At 41.3% G+C, this 12278-nt stretch overlaps 2 protein-coding genes across 4 annotated transcripts; both read left to right on the top strand.

The window, feature by feature from the left end:
• The first annotated feature begins 713 nt into the window (after nucleotides 1-713).
• LOC110492339 (mRNA export factor) lies at nucleotides 714-5371 on the top strand. 3 transcript variants are annotated; one of them, XM_036947332.1, is made up of 13 exons: nucleotides 714-854; nucleotides 1185-1303; nucleotides 1432-1536; nucleotides 1652-1744; nucleotides 1830-1916; nucleotides 2064-2150; nucleotides 2480-2551; nucleotides 3747-3854; nucleotides 4102-4208; nucleotides 4306-4381; nucleotides 4501-4695; nucleotides 4822-4907; nucleotides 5086-5371. In XM_036947332.1, coding segments are annotated over exons 2-13 (1098 nt in total). In that variant the 5' UTR covers nucleotides 714-854; nucleotides 1185-1222; the 3' UTR covers nucleotides 5087-5371. The 3 variants fall into 3 exon arrangements, with proteins under 3 accessions (XP_036803227.1, XP_021422247.1, XP_036803226.1); XM_021566572.2 differs by having other exon boundaries at nucleotides 3747-3875; XM_036947331.1 differs by lacking the exon at nucleotides 5086-5371 and having other exon boundaries at nucleotides 4822-4911.
• Nucleotides 5372-6279: 908 nt separating this feature from the next.
• Nucleotides 6280-12270, top strand: LOC110492341 (serine/arginine-rich splicing factor 6). Its single transcript, XM_021566575.2, has 6 exons — nucleotides 6280-6491; nucleotides 8939-9096; nucleotides 10305-10429; nucleotides 10849-11051; nucleotides 11157-11234; nucleotides 11327-12270. The coding sequence occupies exons 1-6, from the start codon at nucleotides 6385-6387 to the stop codon at nucleotides 11658-11660; spliced, it is 1005 nt and encodes a 334-aa protein (XP_021422250.1). The 5' UTR covers nucleotides 6280-6384; the 3' UTR covers nucleotides 11661-12270.
• Nucleotides 12271-12278: the final 8 nt, after the last annotated feature.

The following is a 12278-nucleotide window of genomic DNA, read 5'->3' as shown; positions in this document are numbered from 1 at the left end:
TTGTGTGCCATTCAGAGGGTGGATGGGCAAGATATAATGGGCTATGGTAGTAGGTGCCAGGTGCACCGGTTTGTGACAAGAACTGCAAAGCTGCTGTGATTTTCAGGGTCAAAAGTTTCCTTTGTGTATCAAGAATGGTCCACCACCCAAAGGACACCCAGCCAACTTGACAACAGTGGGAATCATCGGAGTCAACATGGGCCAGCATCCCTGTGGAACGCTTTCGACACCTTGTAGAATCCATGCCCCAACAAATTGAGGCTGTTCTGAGGGCATGGGGTGCAACTCAATTTAAGAAAAACACTCTGAGCAGGCACCTTGGATATAAGAGGTTGTTGATTTCAAATAGTAAACAAGAATATACAAGCTATCCACATGGTATCAAAGAAAGTCCTGATTTGTTCAAAAAAGCAAATACAAAGTCTAGTTCAAATTATTTTAAACCTGATTTTTACAATGACAACACAAATATTCAACTTTATTGCATGACTTCCATTTTTAAGAGAATATGTTGTTTGGTTTGCCTTGTTGATTATATTGAATAGGTAACACCCAAATAAATGTTTATCGTGCACACTAATCCTTGAAAGTGTGTAAACGTCGTTTTATATCATGGGAGGAATTAGAACAACGTCAAGATAACCAGATATCACTAGATTCCGATTTAACTACTTTTTACATGTAAAACCCGTATTTCATTGTGAGACGAGATTATCTGTGCAGCGCGTCTGCAATGAATACTACCTGGAACCCGCCCTACATTGCCGACGCATGTGCAATGAAAGCACTTCCTTTTCCGCTCATTGCGCTGCGTTTTCTTCTTCAACCAAGCTTCTCCTCAACGTAAAAAAAAGGTAAACACAATTGATATGTACACATTTAAAACTACTGCATTTCACTGGGACAAAAGTAAGCTATTTAGTATCAATACGTCGGTTGATATGATAATTTGGTGCAGATGCATTGCTTGCTAAGTGAACAACATGATAATGGTTTATGAGTTACCTCCATTCATTTAGCTAACGTTCTATCACTGAAGCCCAAAAATAACTAAATCTGTTGCCACAATTTGACAACCACTCGCTAGCGGTCCTCTTGCGTTATTGTACTTTATGTATACTATCATGGTAAGGTTAATTGAATAACCACGTTATTGTAATGCTGTCTATTCTGTACCATTTAAGATCACTAACCGCGTGTTGGCTCAAGTGAATCCGACGTCATGAGTTTGTTCGGGGCCAGCACTGGCTTTGGCGCTGGGGGATTTGGAGCGGCAACCACGGACACCCACAACCCAATGAAGGTAAGTAGCTAGCTCATAACATTCCCTATCTGTAACCTGCTTAATAATCAATATTTTACTAGTAGAACTTGTTCTGAGAGGTGTAATTCAAATATATTTGATTTTGAATTATATATTATCTCATACAGGATGTGGAAGTAACCTCACCCCCAGATGACAGCATCAGTTGCTTGGCGTTCAGTCCTCCTGCCATGCCAGGGAACTTCTTGATAGGGGGATCCTGGGCCAATGATGTGAGTTGTCATGGTCCACTTAAAGTGCCCACTTCATACTTATGTTTGTTGCTATGAGTCTAAAACCCATTCACTTTGTAACAACATATGAGACTGTTTTCTTACATTTTTCCAGGTGAGGTGTTGGGAGGTACAGGACAACGGGCAGACAGTCCCCAAAGCCCAGCAGATGCACACGGGTCCCGTCCTTGATGTCTGCTGGAGCGAAGTAGGCCCCCTCACATTACATATCTTTACCAACCATATGAGGTGTTTGAATGAAACTTGACTTATTTGTTCCCTTGCTCTTTTAGGACGGTAGCAAGGTTTTCACTGCGTCTTGTGACAAGACTGCCAAAATGTGGGACCTCAACAGCAACCAGGCAATACAGATCGCACAGGTAAATATTTCAGGCTATGAATACTGTTTTCAGTGTTATTTTTCAATTTGTAGTTTTATCACCTCTCTGTGCTTCCCTTGAATACATTGACAAGTTCTGTTGACACTAGATCATATTAGAAATGGTCTTTGATTTGTTTCCATTTAGCATGATGCTCCTATCAGAACAGTCCACTGGATCAAAGCCCCCAACTACAACTGCATCATGACAGGCAGCTGGGACAAAACTCTGAAGGTAAGAAATATATATATATATATATATATAATAGTTATTATAGGTTATTAAAGGAATAGAGCCAAACAGTCCTTTATCCCAGTAGCAGTAAGGCTCCTGAATGACAGTCACTAGAATGTTCAGCGGGCTGGCTTACAGTTGACATTGTACTGATGTGAAGTGTATATTGTGTACAGTTAAATCATTATGAGTCACCCATGAATTTGTATGCTTTGATGATATGTTTTAATTTACAGTGTCACAAACAAAATTTCCCCATTGTGATCATAAAGTAATTCTTAGTTATACTTTTAATCGTTCATTTATTTGTTTGATTTGCTCTGCTGTAGTTCTGGGACACCCGCTCGCCCAACCCAATGATGTCTCTGCAGTTGCCAGAGAGGTGCTACTGTGCAGATGTGGTGAGGACCTAGTGCTAAAGCTCCAGTGATTAATATTCTTTAAGTGGTTTTCTATAATAGCTCTAAATAGCATTCAGCAGAGTTAAATGTTCCCCAAATAATTGCTTAAAGTGTGCTGTCCTGGGGCCTCATTTATAAACGGTGCGTACGTACAAAATATACCCCAAAATATGCATGTGCCAGTTTACACAAAGGTTGTCACAGAACTTGACGTGAGAATGTATTTTCCTCCACACAAATTAAGACATGCGTACGCACATCTTCTGGCGGTTTAAGTATTGCAATCAGGAAAGTTGGCCTGTGCAAATGGGGTATATGGTGACACGCTTATTCATAAACACATAATAATGAGATGCAGCCATTTGCTGTTAGTGAGAATAGCAAATATCAAGTGTGTTTGGTTTTTAGATTCTAAAATAATTACAGAATTGTTATTTTCGTAATTATTTCTGAATAAATTCCTTAATTTGTATGGCTGTGATGGGTTCATATTCCTGAAATAGCCATACAACAAATTACCATGTGCATCTCATTTAATTGGGTCTATGTAAATAGATAGGCAATGTATTTCAAGTTTTGCTATACGTGATCACATATGCAGCTTGGTTTCTAGCCGACAGACGAATGTAACAGGTGGACATCAACACAGTTGATCTTTTACTTTGAAGTATGTATGCTACTACTGTATGGCAATTGTTTTCTCTTTCAGAAATGGCCAATACAGCATAAATTACTGCATTTAAAAATAAAACTTTCTGCCAACACAGTAAATAGACAAGTTACTGCAAAATAGCATAACTTTCTGCCCACACCTCTACAGAAATGTGATCAAATATACCATTGATCTTTTTTATAGAAATTGCCGTGGCCTAATTCCAATAGTGACAAATATACAGAAAATAAAGGGAGGGTTATTGTCACTGTAAAAAGTGAACGGATGGCGTTTTCCGGGTGGAGATTTAATACTCGTTCACTCATGCTCAGTTTTATGACAGGTCTGATTTATAACGGGAAACATGCGTATGTATGGTGTGCACCAAGTTTATAAATCTCTATTTTTAGATGTACGCATTCTTTTCAGAAATGGCGTGCGCAGGTATTTAGTGTGAAATGTATGCAACGGTTATAAATGAGGCCGCTGGTTTTATAAGTCATGTGTTGTCAACTCGGCTGATTGGTTCCCTGTTGTTTTCAGGTGTACCCCATGGCAGTGGTAGCGTCTGCAGACCGAGGTTTGATTGTATATCAGCTTGAAAACCAGCCGTCTGAGTTTAGGAGGATAGACTCACCACTCAAACACCAGGTGACTGGTCTCACATACCAGGTGACTTACAGGTCTCCCTAAAAGAGTTCTTTTGACCTCATTGGGACTTCCTGGATAAATAAAGGTTACATAAAAAAAAAATGAACAATACATTTACAGGACTGTCTACTACTGTACATACACACACCTTTTCAGAGTGCAGTTTCCATTGATTATCAATTATTCATGAATAGTTCATGCCTGTGGTGTACACCCTAACACTACCTCTTCCATCTCCCTGTATCAGCACCGCTGCATAGCCATTTTTAAGGACAAACAGAACAAGCCTGCTGGATTTGCTCTCGGAAGCATTGAAGGGCGGGTTGCAATTCACTACATCAACCCTCCTAACCCGTGAGTGCCACAAACCAGGCTGTTCCTTAAACTGTGAGAAAGACCTTGGCTACCACCCATGGCACCCTACTCACAACACTGTGTTTTTGTGTTGTAGAGCCAAGGATAACTTCACCTTTAAGTGCCACAGGTCGAATGGAACCAACACAGCCACACCACAAGACATCTATGCTGTGAGTGCAGCTTGTGCTCTCTACACCCTGCTTTCATATACATTTGGCTACAGTCGGTAGGTAGCATAATGTATTGGGGTGTTTTTCATGCAAACACCTTGCTGTTTCTGATTAAACAGGTAAATGCCATCTCCTTCCACCCTGTCCACGGGACACTGGCGACTGTTGGGTCAGATGGTCGCTTCAGCTTCTGGGATAAAGACGCCCGCACCAAGCTGAAGACCTCAGAGCAGCTGGATCAGCCAATCACAGCATGCTCCTTCAACAACAATGGCAACATCTTTGCTTACGCCTCCAGCTATGATTGGTCAAAGGTAACATTTTATCTCGTACCTCATGTTATGATAGATAGGTTGATTTAAGACTCATTTTATTCCTTCAAAATGGCCAGGCAATATTTTAAATAAGCAAAATTGATACATCTTTGTGTTAAACCTCAGGGACATGAGTACTACAACCCTCAGAAAAAGAACTACATCTTCCTGCGTAATGCTACTGAGGAGCTGAAACCACGGAACAAGAAATGGTGAGTCAGAATGCCATTGTCATTTCATCAGTCATGTTTGGTCACCTCTATGGTGACCGTCAAGACATGATTTTCTATGCTCTCATTAAGAAATGTAGAACCACGTGTATATTGGTGGACAAGAAAAGACTTGAAAGCAACAGACTTAATGGCTTGTACATTTCTCTCATGTCTCTAGATTTGTCCAGTATCTCGCCTGTTGTTTGCAAAATGGAGGGTTGTCAAATGCACACGTCATGCCTGCACGACCCTGTTCCTTTCCTGTGCCAACACCAAAGGTGGAGCTGGTGCTTGCAAAATAGGGGTTGCAGAGTGATAAGATATTGTTTTGAAATATCTATTTTATTTTGTCACGATACCATGGTTGCATTTAAAGTAATGTTTTTTTTTCTGTTACGTTGTTGTACAATTTAACGATATTGGAGAATGACATAAATGAGTAGATAAAGACAAGTTACACTATCCAACTGTTTTTTGCAACACCTTTTTTCATTCTCTTGCACATATTTTTTTTATTTAACTCGGTGTGTCAGTTAAGAACAATTCTTATTTACAATGACGGCCTACCCCGGACCAGTTGTGCGCCGCCCTATGGGACTTCCAATCACGGCCGGATGTGATGCAGTGATGCCCTTTGCTCTGAGATGCAGTACTTTAGACTGCTGCTCCACTCGGGAGCCAACCCCTGCACATATTCACATATGTTTAGAACACTAAACAAACAATGCATAGAACATACATGGTATGCTGGGCTTCTGTAACTGAACATTACCCTATTTCACCCATTTGGATTTCTATAAGAGGGACACTGAATTTGGGAAAGGGGATACTTAGGGGGCTGCCTTAATTGAAATTAGCACCTGGAAAACTGGGTTAACTGCCTTGCTCAGAACAGATTTTTACCTTGTCGGCTCTGGGATTCAATACAGCAACCTTTCGGTTACTGGCCCATCGCTCCTACCCGCCAGGCTACCTGCTGGCATCAATAGCTACAGGTCCCAGTATCTCTAAATTCCCTTGTCTATAGTAGGCTACTATAATGTATAGCTAAAGTACTCTGCACGATAAACTGAAAAATGCTGCAGAAAAATGTTTAGTTCTATACGATAGTAGACTACAAGCAGAATTTAGACAGCCATGTTTAGGGTTTGGTTTAGATCAGTGTTTCCCAACCCTGGTCGATTAACCCACATTTTTATTGTAACCCTGAACAAGCACACCTGATTCAACTTGTCAACTAATCATCAAGCCCACAATGATTTGAATTATGTACGTTTGTCAAGGGCTACAACGAAACTCTACTGTTGGAGGTACTCGAGGACCAGGGTTTGGGAAACACTGGTTCAGATGACCAGACACCGGAGCGGGAATTCGTGTATTCTCGCGATGGTCTTTTACGTCACAGTCTACATAAAACATTCGAACTCCTCGGCTACTTCTCTTTTGATTACGATATTTTGTGCGAGGATCATTAATCATGCCTCGCATCTATGTTGGAAAACTTAATTATAATGCTCGAGAAAAAGACCTTCAAAGATTTTTCAATGGCTACGGAAAGCTTATGGAAATTGATCTGAAAAATGGGTAAGTTGATCATATAAGAGAATCAGTTGGAACAAAAAATAGCTGGCAAGCTAATGGTAACTTCATATCCAGTTGGCGTTAACTAGCTAACGTTACCTACTTGCTTTCGGCTAGCTTCCCCAAAACATAAGCGAAATACATTCACATTTCCTTTGTGTTATCTGTGCGTGTAATAGAAATTAGCTAAAGTTAGTGGTTATTAGATGCACACATTTGATTTACTAAAGCATTTAACATGTTTGGTAAAGAAGGCCCCTAGCTAACGTATTTAGATGCTAGCTACTACACAGCGTGTTCAAAATGGCTGCTTGTTTGGCTGCAGGCAGTTTTTTTTGGTCGTTACTAGTTATTACAGCCAAAGTCGTGAACCCCACCTATTTCCACAATTTCTCTTATTAAAATGTGGTTTTTAAACCTAACCTTAACCAATCACTCTTAACCGAGGACCAAAAATATAATTGTTTTCATGCATTTTTACAATATAGCCAATTTCGACTTTGTTGCTGTGTTATCTAGTGGAAACCTATATTTTTTTGGTGCGGCCATGTGGCTACCAATGATGTATATAAACCCTGGATTTTGGATGCTAAGTATTGGCATATGAAGCTCTGAAGTCACCGGTCGGCCATATTGGCACTCCACAGAAGAAACAGCCCTCCATATTAATAAATGTCATTCCTACAGTATTTCAATATTACATGTGTTTTTTCTTTTTGTGGGGGAGACTGACAATAGCACTTTCTTAAATGTATACTTTTATAGGGTGTCCTCCCACAGGGTGTAACAAATTTGCATGAGCTGAATTAAATGTAAAAGGCTTTGAGAATAAAAAGCCTGGTAAATAAATGTTCAGTGCTCCGTTGACATTTCAGAGTTACACTTGTGAATTATTTGAAAAATAACAACAATTTTGAATGGGTATGGAAGTGTGTACTAAAATGTGATATACTACATGACTGCTCAAAATCAATATCCATCTTACCTCTTATGTTGGGGCTGGGCAACATGGTCCAAATAGCATATCACAATATTTTTTTCCAATTTATGACAGTATGTTATGTTTTTAAATAATAAAAGTTCAACATTTGCCTTGAGTAGTGTGACCCTAGGGTGGCAACACATACATTCTAAGTTAATTCGTTGGGGTTTTTCTCCATTCTGTTCAATTCAACAAAAATTATTTTCATACATTTCTACATTTCTTGCCCTCAAATTATAGATAATTTCCACACTGCCACACGGGGCTGCACAATATGGGTTAAATAATCTAGGCCTTGTTTTTAACCAAATGTTGTGATTTAGATCAAAAACGCTTGGGTGAACTGTTGGTATCATGGAATTAGGATGTTAATTATATTGTTATAATAGTGGGCACTTTGATTACAGTGTTGGACATGACAATGAATGTAAATGGCAGGGAGGAGTTATTGTGACAGGGTAGGAACCAAATTGTTGGACAGTGTTTCTCATGGGACCCTACAATCTTCATCATTTGCCTATTCCTCTTTGATTTAGAAGATACTGTTGCGCAAACAACATGCAGATTGAGGCCTGTTAAAACTTTTTTAGAATAGATAAACTTTGCTTTTTGTAGATGTAAGAAACAAACTAATTGTGTAATTATAGAACGTGTAATTTCTATTAAGAAGCAAAGTGGAAACAACATTGTTGTCATCAACACTGTTGCATGTGCTACATTGACCGTGCAGACTGAACAAGTTTCTTGTGGTCAGGCAACAACAAGTGCTCTCCTAGGGGGGCAGGGCTAGGTCTGTGGAAAGCGGCGAGGAGAGGGATGCCTTGAGTAGCGGTGTAAACTATAAAATGGATGTTATACATGGCATATCACAATTGTTATTTTTAACGTTCTAATACTGTTATAGAATATAACGTAAAAACCAAGACCGGTCCGTGCCTCAATACCGGTATATAGTAAAATACAGCCCTACTATTTTATATCCTGTGGACTCAAAAAAGAAAGATGTGAGTTCAACAGTAAAGTGAGCCTGTCAGGTAGCCAGTAGCCTTAATTCTTGCAGAGTCCAGCCTAGCTGTTGCAATGCAATTATTATTATTTTGAACATGGCCTTTGAACAAATTGAGGTTTGGACCATTGGTTTTCTTCAAGGAAAATCTATACAATTAACTTATTTTACCCCTTGGTCAAAAAGCATTTTTTTTATAGGACACCCTATACTGCAGCGGATGCGTTAGAGTTGAGAGATCTGTGTTTTCAGAACGCAGACCCTCAGACAAATGTGCTTTTTGAACCATATCACCTGTTTTATGTTGCATCAAGACTGTTCAAGGGCGTACAACTATAGTTATCCTTCACAGAAAATGTGACTGACTAGTTGGCTAATTAGCAGCTTGTAGTTTAAGTGCCTTAATTCATTGGTTTGGCATTTGTTTTTATTGCTAGCTTATTTAACTTTTTTATCTTTTAGATATGGCTTTGTAGAATTTGAGGATAATCGCGATGCGGACGACGCAGTGTATGAACTGAATGGCAAGGAGTTGTGCGGGGAGCGTGTGACCGTGGAACATGCCAGAGGACCGCGCCGTGACCGAGATGGATATGGTGGTGGCGGGGGTGGTGGTCGCAGTAAGTGCAATGTATTTCAATGTTCCCGTCACCCTTTTCCCAATGGGTCAAGGAGATGTGAATGTGGACCGTACACACACAGGCCTGTGATCCTGAAGTGGAGTTTGACATAACTCGCCAATACTCAATGATGTCACCATTTCCATAGTGTCACCATTGAGTATGGTACAAGTTTGACCCAACTCAGAGCAGACCTCAGATTACTGCTACTGATTGTTTAGGTGTAGTGAAACCATGTTTCTAGTGTTTTCTTCCTGGTGGAATTGTGAACACCAATAAACAACTGTATTTAGTTAAGAAGTCACGACTTTGTCACCATGTAGCCCAGCTGTACCGTGAAATACCATTACATGTGAATTGTCTTTGCGTTTTGATTTCAACATTAACAAAGTCCTTGATGTTTCAATTTGAAAGAGTCCAGCTGCGGGCTGAGGCTGAGTCCATTGAGGCTAAGATGACTGCCTGTCCCGTTTGGCCTTGGCTTTCACCTTTACAATGTGTGTGTGACCTATGCCTCTTGACCCTTGGCTGACCTAACCGGAAGCCTTGATGACATCATCCTTTTTCCAATAGACCAGGGGTGATGGTGAGGATTCCCATTGGTTTCTATGTTGAAAGAATAAGTGGGACGGCTTTAAGTCAACATGTTACCTTTCCCTGTAAAGCAGGCAAAGCAACTGCATTGTCCCCAGTTTGACAACCGGTTAGGCTATGTCATGGGGTAAAACCTTTGTAGAGATATGTCAGTTGGCACTCTTGCAAAATGTGCTACAAGTTTTTGACATTGACTTTGTGGAAGCCTCTGTTTGTCTTTCAGGATTCAAGAGTTTGTAAGAAGAACATCACTGTCCATTTGTTTATACTGCTAAAGATTTGTGGTTTTTAAACATTTGTCAGACTGGCTGTATGTTGCTGATAACAGATGCAGTGGTGTTCTTTGCACAGCAATGAACTACAGAGGCTGTACAGTGAGGAGAATAAAAATGTACAGCCACTAAGCCAACAAATGCCACAGCTTTAATACCTCAGTCACTTAATTAGGTTTGTCTTGAGACTGGGTCCAGATGGACATCTCACAGGACCTATATTAAACATACCACACCTTTTATTCTGGTAGTTGCATTCTCTGTTCATGGTCTGATCCATTAAGTGAAATGCCTATAAGCCACTCTGTTTTTCTGACAATTTGTCTGTCCTGTCATTTAAAGGTAGTAGTGGTTACAGCAGCAGCAGAAGCCGCACTGGCAGGGATAAGTACGGGCCACCCGTCCGTACTGAGTACCGACTGATCGTTGAGAATCTGTCCAGCCGCTGCAGCTGGCAGGATCTGAAGGTGAGTTGAGGGAACACTTATATTTAAGCAATAAGGCCTGAGGCAGTGTGGTATATTGCAAATATACCGTACCTAAGGGCTGGTCTTAGGCACGATGCAAAGCATATTGCCTGGAGACAGCCCTTAGCAGTGGTATATTATGTACCACAAGGTGCCCTATTGCTATTATAAACCGGTTACCAACATAAATATAACAGTAAACAAGTAGTTTTGCGCCATACGGTGGTATATTGTCTGATATACACAGAGCTGGAATGGTGTTTCAGCCAATCAGTGTCCACGACCCAAACTACCTGGTTTATAATTATAGGTGAGGGACAGGTACTGAAGATGAACTGTCAGTTGCTATCCATGGTAGGCCGTTTTGTTTCTGAAAATGGGGGTAATGTTCGGCAGTGACTTTGCCTGGTCTCCTACAGGATTTCATGCGTCAGGCTGGAGAGGTCACGTATGCCGACGCCCACAAGGAGCGTACCAACGAGGGTGTCATCGAGTTTGGCTCACGCTCGGACATGAGGAGGGCCCTAGACAAGCTGGACGGCACGGACATCAACGGGAGGAAGATCCGCCTGGTGGAGGAAAAGTCTCGCCGCCGACGCTCCTACTCTGGCAGTCGCTCTAGGTGAGTTTCTACATACTACCCTGCTCTTTATGAGTGAATCCCATGTGTGGTCACACTTATGCAGCCATTTAATGTGACATTTGTATTCTTGTTCCCCCTCTTCAGGTCTCGCAGCAGACGTCGCTCTCGTAGCAGGAGCCGCAGGAGCAGTCGCTCCAGGAGTAACTCCAGATCCCACTCCCGGTAAGCTGGCCCTAATGTCTAGAGAAGTATGGTTTAGATTGTTGTACCCATATTGACCAAAGACTGTTAACCATTCTGTCAACACCCTGCAGATCCCATTCTCGAAGCAAGAGACGCCACTCCAAGTCTGGAAGGAAGTCTCGTTCCCGCTCTCGCACCCGCAAATCCAGATCCCGTTCCAACAAAAGCAAGTCTCGTTCCAAGAGCTGCTCCAAGGTGAAATCCGAGCGGGATTCCCGCAGCCGCTCCAAGGAGAAGTCGGCCAACAAGAAGTCCCGTAGCCGATCAGCATCTCCCGTGAAAAATGGGAAGGAGGAGCGTTCCTCTCGCTCCCCTTCCCCAGCAGCTGACCGTCGCTCCAAGTCTCCAGACAAGCGCTCAGTCTCCCACTCCAAATCCAGGTCTAGATCAGCTTCCCGAGATTAAAGGCTTCATCCAGGTGTTCCCCATTTGAGCAACTGGTGATATAGGACCAGCTCCTATTTGATTTGACAGATCAATCGCAGCACCAGGTGCATCAAGGCATGCTCAGTCTTAATCAGTGCTATCCTTGACACTTAAAAATCCGAACTACTATCTTGACGTATTATACATGGCATGAGAATGATTTAGTCATGTTTATTGTGGGGGAGTGCGCATCGTAGATTACAGCTATTGATCAGTTTTGTATTAATTGTACATAGAGGAGCTTGTCTGAAGGGCTTTGTATTTAAACCAAGCCAGGCCTTTTCTTTAATATCCTTTTTAGTTCCTGTTCGTATTCCTCTGTCTGCTTTTGCTTACCTCAGGGTGGTGTTTTGAGTTGATTTTTCATTTTCATGATAGGAGTCATTTCACCTATTGAGCCCCCCCCTCAAGATGTACTCTGTATGTGTGCATACAATTTGTAGATGAGCAGATTTTTGGCCTTGTATGAACAGGTTTACCAGGGATGGTGGTACAGATTACACCCTCTCCACATAAGAAGCCGTTCTGATTACATGTGACATGCCCATTTTTTTTTTATTGTACATTTAATAAAAAGTTCATATGAAAATTGCTGGT

The sequence above is a fragment of the Oncorhynchus mykiss genome, chromosome 16, assembly GCF_013265735.2.
Source record: "Oncorhynchus mykiss isolate Arlee chromosome 16, USDA_OmykA_1.1, whole genome shotgun sequence".
Classification (NCBI taxonomy): Eukaryota; Metazoa; Chordata; class Actinopteri; order Salmoniformes; family Salmonidae; genus Oncorhynchus; species Oncorhynchus mykiss.
The sequence above is the reverse complement of the archived record's forward strand: the minus strand, read 5'-3'. Positions and strand labels throughout refer to the sequence as shown.